This window comes from Euleptes europaea, chromosome 2 (genome assembly GCF_029931775.1).
Source record: "Euleptes europaea isolate rEulEur1 chromosome 2, rEulEur1.hap1, whole genome shotgun sequence".
NCBI classification, from domain to species: Eukaryota; Metazoa; Chordata; class Lepidosauria; order Squamata; family Sphaerodactylidae; genus Euleptes; species Euleptes europaea.
Window position 1 is genome coordinate 42574674 of NC_079313.1, and position 15914 is coordinate 42590587.

The 15914-nt window shown below is 46.2% G+C and overlaps 1 protein-coding gene across 4 annotated transcripts in view; it reads right to left on the reverse strand.

The window, feature by feature from the left end:
- Positions 1-15914, reverse strand: part of LOC130473511 (glyoxal reductase-like) — a 109421-nt gene that overhangs the window by 11556 nt on the left and 81951 nt on the right. For 2 of the 4 annotated variants that reach the window (XM_056845048.1, XM_056845045.1), the window contains 3 exons: positions 14967-15149; positions 12385-12444; positions 6939-7042 (listed from right to left, as the gene is read on the reverse strand). In XM_056845048.1, coding sequence (XP_056701026.1) covers positions 6947-7042; positions 12385-12444; positions 14967-15149 — 339 coding nt within the window. In that variant the 3' untranslated portion in view covers positions 6939-6946. The remainder of the gene's footprint in view (positions 1-6938; positions 7043-12384; positions 12445-14966; positions 15150-15914) is intronic. The other 2 variants (XM_056845044.1, XM_056845046.1) reach the window with 1 other exon arrangement.

Here is a 15914-nt window from a genome sequence, read left to right on the forward strand (position 1 = left end):
CAGCGGACTTTCAGCTTCTGGCCCAGGACCTGCAATGAAATGACGCTGTGCTGGCTAGCTGCCAATGTTCAGGTCTCCGCTTACAGTCTCTCTGAGATACTACTCCAGGCAGTTGGCAACAGCAGGGAGAGGGTAAAGCAGCGTCCAAAGAACAAGCCCGTTTGTCAAAGCCAGAAATCAGAGTCCAGTACTTGCCAAATCAGAGTTACAGTTCGTAGTCCAGGTAGCCGGTCCAAGGTCAAGGGTCACGGAGAGTCAGAGGTCCTAATAGCCGGTCTAAAGGCATAGAGAGTTGTTCAGGCGTGGGAGTCAGCAGGTTGCTCAGGTATGCACTGCGTTGCTTCCTCGTCTCTGGGTTGTTCAGCTGCTGCTTTTCTGGCAAAGTGATTCCCTGTCAATCCTCATCCTGCGAGGAGTCACTGTTCTACTGCTGTAGGCTTCCGGCCGGGCACTATGTCTTTTAGCCACCAGTGCCTTTCTCTGCTGTTGCCTCCACCTGTCAGCCCTTGATACTGCCTCCTCAGCTTGAGGCCTCACAGCTGGGCCACTGGGTCCAGGCTCTGAGCAAGGAGGGGGTGGTTCTGCCACAACTTCTGACTGCAAGTCCTGTGCATGCTCTGGAGAGCCACCAGCTTCAGGTCTGTCAACCTCCTCACAGGGCTGTCCTGAGTCAGACCCCACTTCAGGCTGTACGACTCCATCGGCCTGTACACACGGCCACCAGAACTCCCATGTCAGGAGGTGCAAGGTACGGTGACGACCGAAATGACCAGCAGGCGGAACATCATGAGACAATCTCAGAATCTCTCCCTGTAAGGGTCAGGCAGGAACATAAAGCCTACCCTGAAAGGTCAGGAGTCCTTGGTGTTGAGCACAGTCAGGGTTGGTGGCTGGCAGACCTTCTCTCAGTAGTCGGAGCTTTTCCTGGACCCAGGGATCCTGTTCCTGTTGAGCCTGAATGTGGTCTCGGAGTGAGGGCTGCGGAGACGTTGTTGCAAAGATGCTGGGTGGCAGGATGGTGGTTAGCGGGGTCTCAGCTGTAGGAGGTGCAGTATTCCGGCAGGAAGTCGATGGTGGACACATGGAAGGCACATTTCTCCAGCTTGGCATACAAGCGGTGCTGCTGCGGCCGTCGGAGCACTTCCTGAACATGTTGTCTGTGTTGCTGGGGGTCCCGGGAGTAGATCAGAATGTCATCTAAATATATGATCAGGAACTGGTCCAGTAGATCTCGGAAGATGACGTTCATGAACTGTTGAAAGACGGCTGGGCCGTTACAGAGACCAAAGGGCATGACCAAGTATTCATACTAGCTGTACGGGGTCCCGAATGCTGTCTTCCACTCATCCCCCTGTCAGATGCAGACCAGGTTGTAGGCTCCTCGCAGGTCGAGTTTTGAGAAAATGGTAGCTCCTTTGACCCGTTCCAGCAGATCTGAGATGAGTGGGAGAGGGTCCCAGTCCCGGATGGTGATGCGGTTCAAGGCTCGGGAGTCATTGCAGAGCCTGAGCTCCCCACATTTCTTCTTCATGAACAGAACCGGTGCAGAGGTGGGAGAAGAACTTCACCACCATCCTGGTGGTGGTGGACTCGTTCACCAAAATGGGGCACTTCATCCCATGCGCTGGCCTCCCAACTGCTCAGGAAACAGCCCGACTGTACCTTCAGCATGTGTTCTGACTTCACGGAATCCCTGAGCACCTGGTCTCAGACAGGGGAGTGCAGTTCACCTCCTGCTTCTGGCAAGCAGTACATCAGCACCTAGGCACCCAACTGCACTTCTCATCCGCGCACCATCCCGATGGGAGAGGGGGCCATTGAGAGGGGGAAGTGTAATGGCCTCACCTGTAACTGACTCGGAGGGGTCAGCAGAAGAGCTGGAACAGCTGACCACTCCTCCTGGAAATGCGGCAGAGGAGCAGTTGAATAATTTAAAAGGGCCGGTAGAGGCTTCAACATCTAGACAGCTTGATGGATTCCAGCCCTCCTCGGAAGCCAGAGGGAGGGAGACAGCTGAAGAGTTACAGCAAGAAACCGGCCCTGGAGAAAGAAGCAGCGACAGCTGCTTAGTGAAAGATGACGCTCAGCGAGATTACTTAGATGTAAAGAGATTACAACGGCTGCAGACGACAGTGAGTGATGGCAGGATCAAGCTCACTCCGAGAACCAGCCAGATTTAAGGTGCGGCACAACCCAGTTCAAATGTGGATGCAACGTGATGAACTCTGGCCTCAGTCACGCTCCATTCCGGTACTCTCTTGCCTGCTTTTGACCTCGGATTGACTTAGGACAGCGACCAAAGGACTGCTAGTGACCCTGACCTCGGACTGCTTATTTGACGCCCCTGTTGTCTAGCCTCTGATAAGTACCAGTCCCCAGCCTGACTTTTAGATTGTTTACCGGACTTTGCATTCCCCGCTGTCTCCACTGTTTAGTGCAGCCGTTAGGCTGCAGAAGCTTCGGCTTCTGTTTCCTCCTGCGCATCCTGCCATGCCCATTCTCAACTCCCTCTGCACCGCGCTGCAGTAGCAGCCCTGCCAGCCTGCCCGGCCAGTACAATTATGCTAGGAAAAGTTGAAGGCAGCAGGAAAAGAGAAAAACCCAACATTAGATGGACTGACTCCATCAAGGAAGCCACGGCCCTCCGTATGCAAGACCTGAGCAAGGTTGTTAACAATAGGACATTTGAGAGGTCATTAATTCATAGGGTCACAATAGATCAGAAGCAACTAAACGACACTTAACACACACACATGGAAAGTCATTCTCGTATATGGCCCTCAGGAAGTGCCAAAGACAAAGGATAGAAATGTGTGAGTAGGCTTCAAGGTTAGAAAATTTCTCCAGCCCAGGGTTCGCAAGATGGAATACTAGCTTTCCATCCTGACGACCTTCTCCAAATCTGTTCACTCTCATCAGGTCCAGCTTGCTCTGGTGCCTCCTGATTTTTTAAAAGATGAACAAGATAAAACCAACCTCTGTAAAATGTTATTTGCTTGCTTGACACTATCTATGGTTCTTCTCTCCAGAAGATGTTGGATGGCCTCAAAGTTCCTCGTGATGTTACAACCATCTCTGGTGTCAGGGTTCAGTGTCTCTCTTCAGAATAAACGTGGTCAGGAGTGCAGGAGTCGAAAGGGAGCCGGAAGGATTTGCAAGGTCAGTCACAGTCCAAGGTAAAATTCCAAGAGTAGTCAGGTCAGATTTCAGACAGGTAAGAGTGAAGTGAATGTGTTGTGTCCACACCCAATGCTCTTTGCCCAAAGCCTTTTATACCATGCTCTGAGAACGTGCTAGCTGTGTCTCCAGCTGGGTCGTGTAATCAATCACTTTCCAGCTGTAGTACCTGGCATGCAGCCAAGCGTGCGCTGCATCGTCTAACTTTCAATTCCTCTCTCGTCCGCTTCTTGCGTGCTTCCAGGGGTGTTGGTGACGTGAGGCTCGGAGGCTGATCCACTGCACTGAGGTCAGGGGGTACTTCTGAGCTAGAAGGCGTATCTGAGTATTGCCTGTGTATCTGAGATTGCCTGCATTTGTACTTCTTCTTCAAACTGGGTGTCTGGAGTCAGCTGTGGTCTGCTTTGACAGGTCTCCTCCTCTTCAGAGTCCTTGCTGGCACTAAGCCCAGGCTGGGCCATGACAGGTGATGAACCAATTCAATGGTACATGAAAGAAGCAGTAGCCATCCTTCTATTTGCAGAACTCACCAAACTGAGGTCATTCCTCTCCAGATGTCAGCAAATGTTGAAAGTTTTTCTTCCACTGGGGTCACAGAGGATAAGCTTCCAGGCAGGCAGGGAAAGCAAGCATCTAACTGAAGCCCTGCTGGTTTCCAACACTGCCTTTTGATTTGGAGGAAGATTGCAACTTAGGTTTGGCGTCCTCCTGTTGTGGTGTGTGTGGGAAGGATGAGATGGATGAAAGGAATGCTTCATGCTGGACAGCTTCTCTTGTTTCTGGGGAGGCACTGTAAGAAGTCTTCCCTCTAATTTTGCCTTTGACCAGTGGAGCGTTGAGAAGCTTCCTAACAACTTGTGGCCAGCAAAAGGGTTACTTGCCAGATTAGCTTCAGAATGGACCTGAACATATCAGTCAGCCCTGATTAGATGGGCAGTCCAACCAGCTGAACAAGTGGTCCTAAATGTTTGGAAAGCTCATATTTCTCCAAATATGGAAGACAGAGTTAATGATCTTCCAGATTTAGCATACTTCTGTGCACACAAAGAAATATCATGGATAAACGTTTTGACTGCAATACTGATGACTTGTAGTTCTTACCCCCCTCAAAAAAACAACCCAACAACCTGGGGTTCTGAAGGAGCAGACTAGTGGTCCCTCTAGTTTAGCATCCCATTTCCCAGACAGGCCAATCTTGAAAAGCTCATGGCATGGTTACAGGAACAAAAACTTCCCTCTGTTGCTTCCCTTAACAGCTGCCATTCACAAATATGCTGCCTCTTACCGTGGAGGTCCTATTTAGCCATCATGGCTAATAGCCACCAATGGACCTACCCTCCATGAATTTGTCTAAACAAGAAGGGTTTGGTCCATCTGTTCTACTACCTTGTATTTAATCTACTATATGGATGACCTTTCCATTTCCCTTCCTAAATCTGTTTCTTAATTATCTTATTTATTTTCTTGACAATTGTCATATGTAAAAATAAGTAATGTTTAGTATTGTTGCTGTTATTAACACCAGCAACAGCTTTAGAATGACTACCCAGTGACATAGCTATATGCTGTGCTTGGTCATGACACTGAAGTCAGAGATTAGGCTTCAGTATAGATAGAATCCAGAGATGCATCTTCCTCAAAGATTTCCCCCCCTTTATTCTCTGCTCTTATGACAACAGTCTTGAGGACAAACAGTACCAATAACAGAACAACAAAAATAGTAACAATAATAATAACAATAAATACACCTATGACAACTAGGGCATCAGGTTGCTCAGATCTATCTAACTGTTAGTTTTGATTACATGGGGGGGGGGAAACATGGCAACTGCCAGGGTGATATTATGATCACTTTCAGCCAAAAGGGTCTGTAGTTTACAATGGGCTGGAATGCTAACCAGATCCTTTAGAAAAGAAGAGACAAACATAGTTCTATACCTATGAAAATTTGGAAAATCCAATAGACAATGGAGCCCGGTGCCAAGGCTCCCTGTGTCACAGCTACAAAGTCTCTTCAAATAGAATCCTCCCAAAGCGGTCAAAAAGTTCTGCCATTGGGATTGAATTAAGGTGAACCAACATAAAGGCTTGTCAGTATTTGGGAACTGTCAAGTAGTCAAGATAGACTGGGATGGAGTTTGGATACACCAATCCCAAATAAAGAGGAGAACAAACTCTACAGGCCCAGATTTTTGTACTGAGCTCATCTAAGGCATAGAGGCATTTCAAAATCAGATTTTTAAGAGAGGTCAGACTGAAGCAATTGATATCATTAGGGGAGATCCCCAAACAGTTCAAGCGAGAGGTTACTAGTTTCTGCCAGGTTCCCAATCTGTTTCCAGGCCCAATTCAGGGTACTAGTATTGACTTTTAAAGCACTCTAATGGCTCGGCACCAGAAAACCTGAAGGACTGCTTACTCCCATATGAACTTACCCAACCTCCCTGGTCATCTTTGGAGGCCCTGCTTTGGGTGCCCCTGCCATCCAGGGCTACACAGGGGGCAGCCTGAGAAAGGGTCTCCTTGGTCCCCTAGCGAGATTCATCTGTCTCGCTCTGTCGTCTTCTACCAGTGGGTGAAGACATTTTTGCTTTGTTTGATGTTTCCTCACTAACTTGTATTAGTCCTTCTCCCTAGTCTGTGTGTTTACATGTTTTTGTTTGTTTTAACTTTTTTATATATATTTGTATTTGAAATGCTGTTTTTAATGTTTGAACTGTTTGACATGTTTTAATGTTCACTGCCTTTGGGATTCTGAATTGGGTCGAAAGACAAAATACAACTGTTTTAAGTAAATAAAAAATAAATTCAGTAAGTTACTCTCTGTAACTGATTGGACTCGTTTTGTGAAGAGATGCACAACAACGGTTTTGAAGACACCTAGCCACTGCTGTGGATAACCTTTTCTATGGTGTTAAGACAGAGCACGCCGCTGCCCATTGGGCAAGGGTCGGCCCATTCCTGGCATCCACCCCCGGCCCCGTCCTCCCGCTGCCGCGGATGGGGCCACTGGGCCGGATCTCTCGGCCAAGAGTTGCTTCCCCAGCCCTTCTTTTGGTGGTGATGGGGTCTCGCTGACAGCCCCCAGCCCACCCTGGAGCTTGTGTCAAGGGAAAGAGTGGTGCTTGGGGGCAACTGGGAGGGTTGTGGGGACCCATGAAGGCGGCGCTGGTGACCAGTCGCCCGTAGTCTGCGCGGCAGCTGCTGCGTGCCGTTGCCATTCTCCCGGCCCCTCCGGGAGCTCTCCCATCCTGCTGCTCCCACCCTGCTCTCCCCGCCTCCCTCGCGGCCCCTGCCCTTCCCCCTGCACACCTCCCCCTGAGGCAGCCCCTCCCATCCCTATTCCATGGCCCGCCTCCCAACAGAGAAATCCCTCCCTCGGAAGTTGCCCTGTGGACTTGGACGGCCCTGGCTGGCCTCATGCTGCGCTGCGGAGTTCCTGCGCCGCTGTGCCGCACCTCGGCCTCTCACTTCTTTTAACACATTTGCCTTTTTCTTGGTGGCGCGCACCGCCATGAAGCCCCTTAGGAGGTCTCCCGGCTGTGCCATTGCTGCGCCTTGGCCAGCCGCCGTGGCCTGCCTGCGGCCTCAGGAATGGGCTGTTATTCTAAATAAATAAATTTATTTAATACAGTCCAAAACCAACAAAATAAAATCCATATAATAACGATTCTAAAGATTCCCAAGCAAATTAAAGACAACCAATCCAACCAAAGCACACAGAAGTTGATTGTTGAAAGGAACAGGAAAAAAACCCAAACCTTGGTATTTAAACAATTGGGGTTGGATCCCAGGAAATGTGTCTCCCATCATGCATTCCATTTAGAATTGCAACATCATCTTCTACTAATGAAAAATCAAAGACCTAAGAGGAATGCATATTCAGTTAGTAGAATGCAGACTGAAGCATGAAACTGTCTTCCGGCTCTTTACAACTTTGACTGAAGCCACAAACTATAATTTCTGTTCAACATTTTGTATTATGAGCTGATGTGGTATAATGGCTAGAGTCTTGGATTGGGATAAGGGTAAGCCAATTTCAAATTCCTGTGGTCTTAGGAAACCTGGAAAAGGCTTAACCATATGGCTTGGCACATTTGATAGAGTCAACTGAATTGTTTAATTAAACTATAGACTATAAGGAGGCCTCTTGTCTAGAGTGTTCTAAGATTAAGCACAGTCATAGAAGGAAGAGAGGGAGGGATGCAGAAAACAGAGTTGCACTTACTTGTAACTGCTGTTCATTGAGGTCTTCTGTGAAGACACACATTGAGACTGCAACTGCGCAGAGGCCTACTACTGGCTGGAATTTCTAGCGTTAAGATTAGTGAGGGGCGCCCCTCCCCTGCTACGTTGCTGCGACGGCTTCCCACTCAAACTGTCACATTTCCAGGGGAGGCATGCCCCTCCTCCCTCAGTTCCTGGATGATGATGACAACTCAGTCCTATGCACCCAACCAGTAAGAGAGCTAGCAGCAGGGAGGGATGTGTATCTGCTTAAAAGACCTCAACGAACAGCAGTTACGGGCAAGTGCAACTCTGTTTTCATTTTCAGTCTTCAGTGCAGCCCCACATTGGGATTTTAGCAAGCTGCTTACCATGAATGGAGGAGGGTAGCGACCTTACTAGAATAAAGCCTGCAGTACTGCTTTCCTGACATCAGTGTCCTTTCTTATCTGCAGGTCCAGAGCATAATGCTTGACAAATGTCACCTGCTGACCAGGTTGCAGCCTTGCAGATCTCCAACAATGGCATCCGGTGATGCCAAGGAACCCAGCGACCTAGCAGAATGTCCTTGATTACCTGCAGCTCTATAAGCCTCAAGGATAGCTGACACCACCCACATGGCAATGGTTTGTGAAGAGGCAGCCCTACCTTTCCTTGGGCCCCCAAAACAAATAAAAAGTGACTTATCCTTCCTGAACACCTTGGTTCTGCTAATATAATTAAGTAGCACCCTCCTAACATCCAGGGTATGGAGAATTTTCTCAGAGGCCAAGGTAGTTTTGGGAAAAAACACAGGCAGGGAGATGTCTTGAGCCAGGTGGAATTTAGACACCACCTTTGGCAGGAATTCTAAACAAGGGTGTAGTACCACCCTTTCATTAAATACCTTAAGGAATGGTGGGTCAACTCTAAGAGCAGCCAGTTCACTGACCCTCCTTGTTGATGTCACTGCCTCCAGGAAGACTACCTTTATAGAAAGGTGAGTCAGAGAACAGGTCCCCAGTGGTTCAAAGGGAGGGGCCAACAACTTGGACAAAACCAGGGAAAGGGACCACTGTGGTGCCAATTTAGGCCTTGGGGGAAAAAACATTAGTGAGTCCCTTCAAGAAATGTTTAACCAAACCATGAGAAAACAAGATCACCCCTTCCACAGGCTCATGGTAGGCTAAAATAGCCGCTAAGTGGACCTTAACTGAAGAAGTGCCAGAACCCTCTGGGCTAGATTTAGCAAATAATCCAGAACTACTGGGATTGGACATGTAAGTGGGGAGAAACTTCTACCCATAACCCATTCCTCAAAGAGCTCCCACTTTCTGGCATAGGACCATCTAGTTGAGAGCCTCCTTGCTTGTAGAAGGATCTGGTGCACACTATCTGACATGCCTACTGCCTCGGTTGTAGATACCATGCAGTGAGATGTAGATACCATGCAGTGTAGAGACGGTTGTAGATACCATGCAGTGAGATGCACCCACATTGTGGTGCTATAAGCCTCCCTATGTTAACAGGTCTGGAACGTTTGGGAGGTGCATGAACTCCCAACCTGCCAGACGGCAGACCTGTGGAAACCAGATTAGTCTTGGCCAAAAGGGGGCTATCATGATGCACTCCATGCCCTCTGCCATCACCTTCCCCAATACCCTTGACACTAGGGGGAATGGTTGGAATGCATAGAACAGTCCCCCTTTCCATTGAATTAGGAAGGCATCTCCCAAAGAGACAGGATTGTGGCCTCCAAAAACCCTTTTAAAGCGATGTTTTTTATAACATTTCCAAACTCTTAATACATTGCTGGGAATACCTAGTGCGGTAACAGCCAAAGCTTTTGAGGCCATGGTGATAAATTATTCTCCACAACCCCAATCCGATGACAAAAGAGTAAATTTAGGGGGTGTGGGAATTTCTTTTTGTGAGAGACAAACGGGCAGATCAAACAAACAGACTAGGCCAAACGAGCTTGCCTCAGTCTGACTCACAAAAGATGTATTCAAAAACAGATCCAATAATTAAGCTCCGACTAAGCTCAGCACACGCTAGAAGCGACCATACACGGTGGGGCAAAGAAGGAATTGAGGGAGGAGGGGTGTGCCTCCTAGACATGTGACTGTTTAAGCGGGAAGCCACTGCAGCGACATCGCAGGGGAGGGGTTTCCCCTAGAAATTCCAGCCAGTGGTAGGCCTGTATGCAGTTGCAGTCCCAATGTAGCAAGGCCACTTCCTTGTCTTCCTGCCTCCTCTGCTTGGGATCGCGAGCTGGGAATTCCTGCATGCTGCATGCATGGATACTGGCAGACACCATAACATCAGACATGCAGCTTCCATTGCACTGGCATATTCTTGAAATGATTTTCTGCTTTCTCAGTAATCTTGGCTCCAATGAACCCTACTCACCCTCCAAGACCACCTCCCTAGCATCCTTCCCCCAAAAGGGGAAGAAGAATTCAGGACAGGTTGAAAACTAGGACTGAAAGCACTAAATGAGCTCATCAGTAGATAATCAAGTTTAAGAATGAAAAAAACAACCATCCTTCTCCGTGGTTTGCTCGCCAGCAATTTGTGCTTAAAGGTAACCCTGCCTCAAAACATGGAAATTCCATATAGCTATTATAGCTGACCATCACTATCATATAAGTCTTCAATGAACTTGCCTAATCCCACTTTAAAACCATCTAAGCCAATGACTACAGTTTGTGGTAGCAAATCCTTGTTAAGTGTGGAGAAAGACTGTAGGTAGCTATGCCAGTCCACAGAAAAATATCTAAAACAAAAGATGAGCAATATTACAATTGACCACACTATCACAAAACAATGAGAGTTTTTGAGTTATTTGGAATGCTTCCAAAACAGACGAAGATAGTAGGTTGGCATGCTTGTGCTTGAGAATTCAACATGCTTTTTGTGTGTGTGATATTTTGGTTGGAGTTGATGGTGTGTGTGTGTGTGTGTGTGTGTGTGTGTGTGTGTGTAAAGTGCCTTCAAGTCGCAGCCGACTTATGGCGACCCCTTTTGGGGTTTTCATGGCAAGAGACTAACAGAGGTGGTTTGCCAGTGCCTTCCTCTGCACAGCAACCCTGGTAATCCTTGGTGGTCTCCCATCCAAATACTAACCAGGGCTGACCCTGCTTAGCTTCTGAGATCTGATGAGATCGCCCCTCCCCCCCAAAAAAAACCTTTTGTTGTTGGGGCTGCTTCCCGAACTAGGGCTGTTGATTCAGTAAAAACCGAACCGAAAAAATACCAAATAAATGCCAATTCGGTAAATTTCTGGTTCAAGTTTACCGAATTAGCAAAATCCGGGAGGTTGGCAAAGCTGAATTTGCTATTCCCGAATATCCGGCTTTTTTAGCAATGTCTTTCAGCGGCTCCTATGGCAGCATTTTTGCAGGTAGAGGTCCCAAATTTTCAGGGTAGCTAGAAGGGACTCTCCTTGAAACCTCCAAGTTTGGTAAAGATTGGGTCAGGGGGTCCGGAGTTATAGGGTCTGGAAGGGGTCACCCCATCTTCCTCCATTTAAAAGCAATGAGTGGCTGTAGGCAGATTCTTTAGAGCAATCTATGCATCACAATGGAGCAGCTGGACTTTAAACAGGGGGGGGGAGGAAATTCACCCGGTTCCTCAATAGAAATACAATGTATCTTTAATGGAGGAAGCTATTTCCTGTGTTTTTGCAAGGAGAAAGCTCTCTTTGGTGCAACCTACCTTGCCTGGACAGCTATGAGGGGGAGGGAGGGGGGAATTTAACTCCCAGATAGTGGCTAGCCCTGAGAGAAGAGTGTTCTTTGGCCAATCACAGAAGCTGGATTCTTTTCTGTGTTTTGGCCAAAGGCTATACTACCTAGTCTGGCTGTTGCTCACAGAGTGAGAGTTTGTTCTGGTGCAAAAACCTTGGCTTTTGCTCCTGCTGCCTCATCCTGAGTGGACCTGATGGATTACAGCGTGCTTCCAAGGGATTATTTCCTGCCTGCTATCTGGAGGAGAACTTGAAGAGAAGACATCTAACCATTTGAGGCCCTATCATTTTATTTCATTTGGGGCTTTTTCCCCCTAAACTCGGCTGCATGCAAGCAAGGGGAGGGGTTTCTGGGATTTGCCAGTGCCTTCCTCTGCACAACAACCCTGGTATTCCTTGGTGGTCTCCCATCCAAATACTAACCAGGGCTGACCCTGCTTATCTTCTGAGATCTGATGAGATCAGGCTACCTGAACTACCTCTAAGTATATATCTGTGGCCAGCTCACACACCCTCCCCCAGCCTCATTTGTATTGTAGCCAGTTAGGGTAACAGGACCTAGCCTGCAGTCCTAAGTTTCTTCAGGAAAGTCAAGTGATCCAGATGCTACAGAATACACACCTGAGCGAAACCGCAACTACAGGAGATTAAAGCCAATTAAAGGACACATGGTTTCCTTTGGAGCTATAGAAATCTGTCCCACTTTAAGTTTGGCCAAGTCTACACCTGAGATTTAAACCTATCCTTTGTTCTATTAGAGACTGAAGCTAATCTTTGTTGTAAGTTTAGCTAAACCTGTACTTGTGCCTTTCTCATTTTAAAACTATAAAACTTTCCCCATTTAAAATTAAAATTTAGCCTAGATTGAATCACTGTTAATCCCTTATAACTATTAGAACAAAACAAAAAAGTGCAAGCTGCTATGAAATTACCTCCCCAGGACTCAATATGGTATTCTGCCTTGGTTTAGCTTTAAATGAAACTTAAGTTCTCCTTGCATAGATACTTCACTCTTTATCTTTTTCTTGACATCTTGTTGCTGGGATTGTGACACTTTGCAGCTATAAATCACTTTAAAAATATTTATACCTTCTTATATTCCACTAAAATTATATTTTATGCTAGAATAATTCAACTGATGTTTATTGAAATGGACGGGCACACAAAAAATATAAAGCACGGGACACTCAAATTCAAAGTATTAAATATTAGAAGCCAAGTATGCTTAGCACAAGGCAGTTTGTTCTTACCTGACAATTTTCCCAGATCCTTTCTGGTTTTGTAGATTTTGGAATAGTGACAATGCCATTCTGGAAGGAAAAACAGAAACAAGATTTTTTTATTGTGAGGGCTGGTTTTTAAAAAATGAATGGGAGAGGGAATGAAAAATAGGTGCAATTCACAAGCTAGGACATCACTCAGCAAGTCAAGCTTGAACATGACCATATTGTTACAGAAGTGTTCTATACCACAAAACAATTTTAAAAGATCAACCCCTTAGTGTTTAAAACACCTGTGCAAAAAAGAAATGTTTTGGCCTGGTGCCTGAAAGAGAGCAGAACAGAAGCCAGGTGAGCCTCAAGGGGAAAGAAATTTCACATGTAAGGTGCCACCACCGAAAAAACCTTGCCTTTTGTTGCCACTTACCTCACCTCTGCAGGTAGGAGCACAAAAAGCAGAGCTTCTGAGGAGAACCTGAATGGATGTGGTAGGCTGGCAGTTAGGGTTGCCAGCTCCATGCTGGGAAACACCTGAAGTTTTTGAGGGTGGAGCCTGGAGAGGGACCTCATTAGGATATAATAACATAAACTCCACACTCCAACAGAACCATTTCCTCCAGGGGAATTAATCCATGTCATATTGGAGAATAGTTGTATTTCCTGCAAGTACACCTGGAGGCTGGTAACCCTAAGGACAGTACTGGCAGTGGCAGTACTTCAAATACCCGGGTCCTAAACACTTTATGGTCTTAAAGGTAAAAACAAGCACTTTGATTATTGTTAGGTGGATCTTTAACTGGTTGACATATCACACCTATAGAGTGCTTGTTAATGGTTCCTCATCCTCTTGGAGAAGAGTGACAAGTGGAGTGCCTCAGGGATCTGTCCTGAGCCCTGTGTTGTTCAACATATTTATAACTGATTTGGACGAAGGAATAGAGGGGGTGCTTATTAAATTTGCAGATTATACTAAATTGGGAGGGATATGAAATACAGTAGAAAACAGAGCCAGGATACAGGATGATCTTGTCAAGCTGGGAAGCAGGGATAAAACTAATGAAATGAGATAAATGTAAAGTTCTGCATTTGGGTAGGAAAAATCAAATGCATAATTATAGGATGGGGAAGACTTGTCTTGGCAGTCGTATGTGTAAAAAGGATCTAGGGGTCTTAGTAGACCATACACTGAACATGAGTCAGCAGTGTGATGTGGTAGCTAAAAAGGCATATGGAACTTTGAGCTGTATCAACAGAAGTATAGTGTCCAGATCACGCAAAGTGATGGTATTGCGTTACTCTGCTCTGGTTAGATCTCACCTAGAGTATTGTGTTCAGTTTTAGGCACCACAATTTAAGAAGGATGTAGACAAGCTAGAACATGTCTAAAGGAGTGCAACGAAGATGGTGAGGGGTCTGGACACCAAGTCCTATGAGGAAAGGTTGAAGGAGCTAGGTATGTTAGCCTGACGAGGAGAAGACTGAGAGTTGATATGATAACCACCTTCAAGAACTTGAAAGGCTATCATATAGAGGATGGTGCAGAGTTGTTTTCTGTTGGCCCAGAAGGTCGGACCAGAACCGATGGTTTGAAATTGAATCAAAAGAGTTTTCAGCTAAACGTTAGGAAGAACTTTCTCACAGTTAAAGGGGTTCCTCAGTGAAACAGGCTTCCTCGGGAGGTTTTTAAGCAGAGGCTAGAAAACCATCTGCCCTGACCTGGATGGCCCAGACTAGCCTGATCTCGTCAGATCTCAGAAGCTAAGCAGGGTCGGCCCTGGTTAGTATTTGGATGGGAGACCACCAAGGAATACGAGGTTGCTGTGCAGAGGAAGGCACTGGCAAACCACCTCTGTTAGTCTCTTGCCATGAAAACCCCAAAAGGGGTCGCCATAAGTCGGCTGCGACTTGACGGCACTTTACACACACACAGAAAACCATCTGATAGCAATGCTGATTCTGTGAACTCAGGCAGATCATGAGAAAGAGGGAAGTAAGGGTTGTGTCAGTGCTTGGGTCTCGTGGCCCCTTCTTACATTCCCAGGGTAATGCCAATTGCCACTTTGGGGTCAGGAAGCAATTTTCCTCCAGGCCAGTTTGGCCAGGGATCCTGGAGGGTTGGTGTTTTTTTTTTTTTTTTGCCATCTTCTGGGCATGGAGGATGGGTCATTGGGGTTATGTGGGGAGGTAGTTGTGAATTTCCTGCATTCTGCAGGGGGTTCAACTAGATGGCCCTGATGGTCCCTTCCAACTCTATGATTCTATCCCACCTAATATTTATTAATACTATTTTAACTGCTATAATATTTTGTATACTACTTAAAGGAACAGTCACCACCATGCTAGAAGTAGCCCCAAGTACATGCCCTTTGAACTCTACAAAACAATACCCACAAAAACAATTACTCTCAGTAGCTGCCCTGAAACAAGCTGAAGACCACAACCCATATTTAGTGTGGTCATATGACTCAGGGCAGCAAGAGGATAAGAGTACTTATTATTCTCAGACATGTTTTACCTTGATGGACTGCAAAGATGTATTATTATAGACAACTGTTCAAAAATTATTGTTTAATCAAAATTGAAGCAATGATGTTGCCAGCTTCAAAACTTACCTGTATGCTCCAGCGAATACAGATCTGTGCAGGAGTTCTGCCGTATTTCTTTGCAAGTTGAACTATATTAGAATGATTAAGGGCTTCACCTTTAGCAAGCGGGCAGTAACCTTCAAAAACAATATTTCTGCTCCGGCAGTAATCCACTAGTTCTTGGGGTCTTTGGAAAGGGTGGTATTCAACCTTCCAGAAATGAGAACAAATCTTACAGTTAAAACCCTCTTCAGATTCTAACCTATTAAAGCCCAAAGGGCAAACAACTAAATAGTTACTACTAGTTTGCAAGAATGCTATCTGTGCAAAAGTGTTACTGAAACACTTTTCCTTCCAAAACCCATGGAAAAACTTCCTTGGGTATAAACATGGTAAAAATCGGTTGCGATCATCTTCAGAATCAGCAAAGAAGCTTTAAATTCACAAACTCTTCGTAGCAATTACAATCCCATCCCTAGACAGCAATCATGCAAGGCAATCATTGCTCCCTCCTCCTCTCCCTCAGTTGGACTCAAGTTCTTATCTGGAAGTCTGAGATTATGCATTGATCTCCAGACAGGGTACCAAAGCATGATAGACGTACACTACCATACAACTAAACTTGATGTCATTTACATGAATCTGGTTCTTTGTAGAGCAGTGTTACCAGATTTACACGACTGCTGTTTAACCTCATGAGTATTTTTTTTTTCTCCTCAACATGTGACAAGATTGAGGTGGTACATCGCAAACTAATCTGCTATCCTTCAAGGATTCCAAGCCAATGTAGCTCAGACAGCCTCTACCAGGATCTTCCAGTAGAATAACCCTGTTAATCTCATTAGAGGGGAGGGGATCGTAGCAGAAAAGACAAGACAATGTGACAGCTGAGGGAAGCATAACCATTACCAAACAAAACATACAGGATGGCTGAGACAACTTCCAAATGAGTAATCCCATAATGTTGTGACAGTT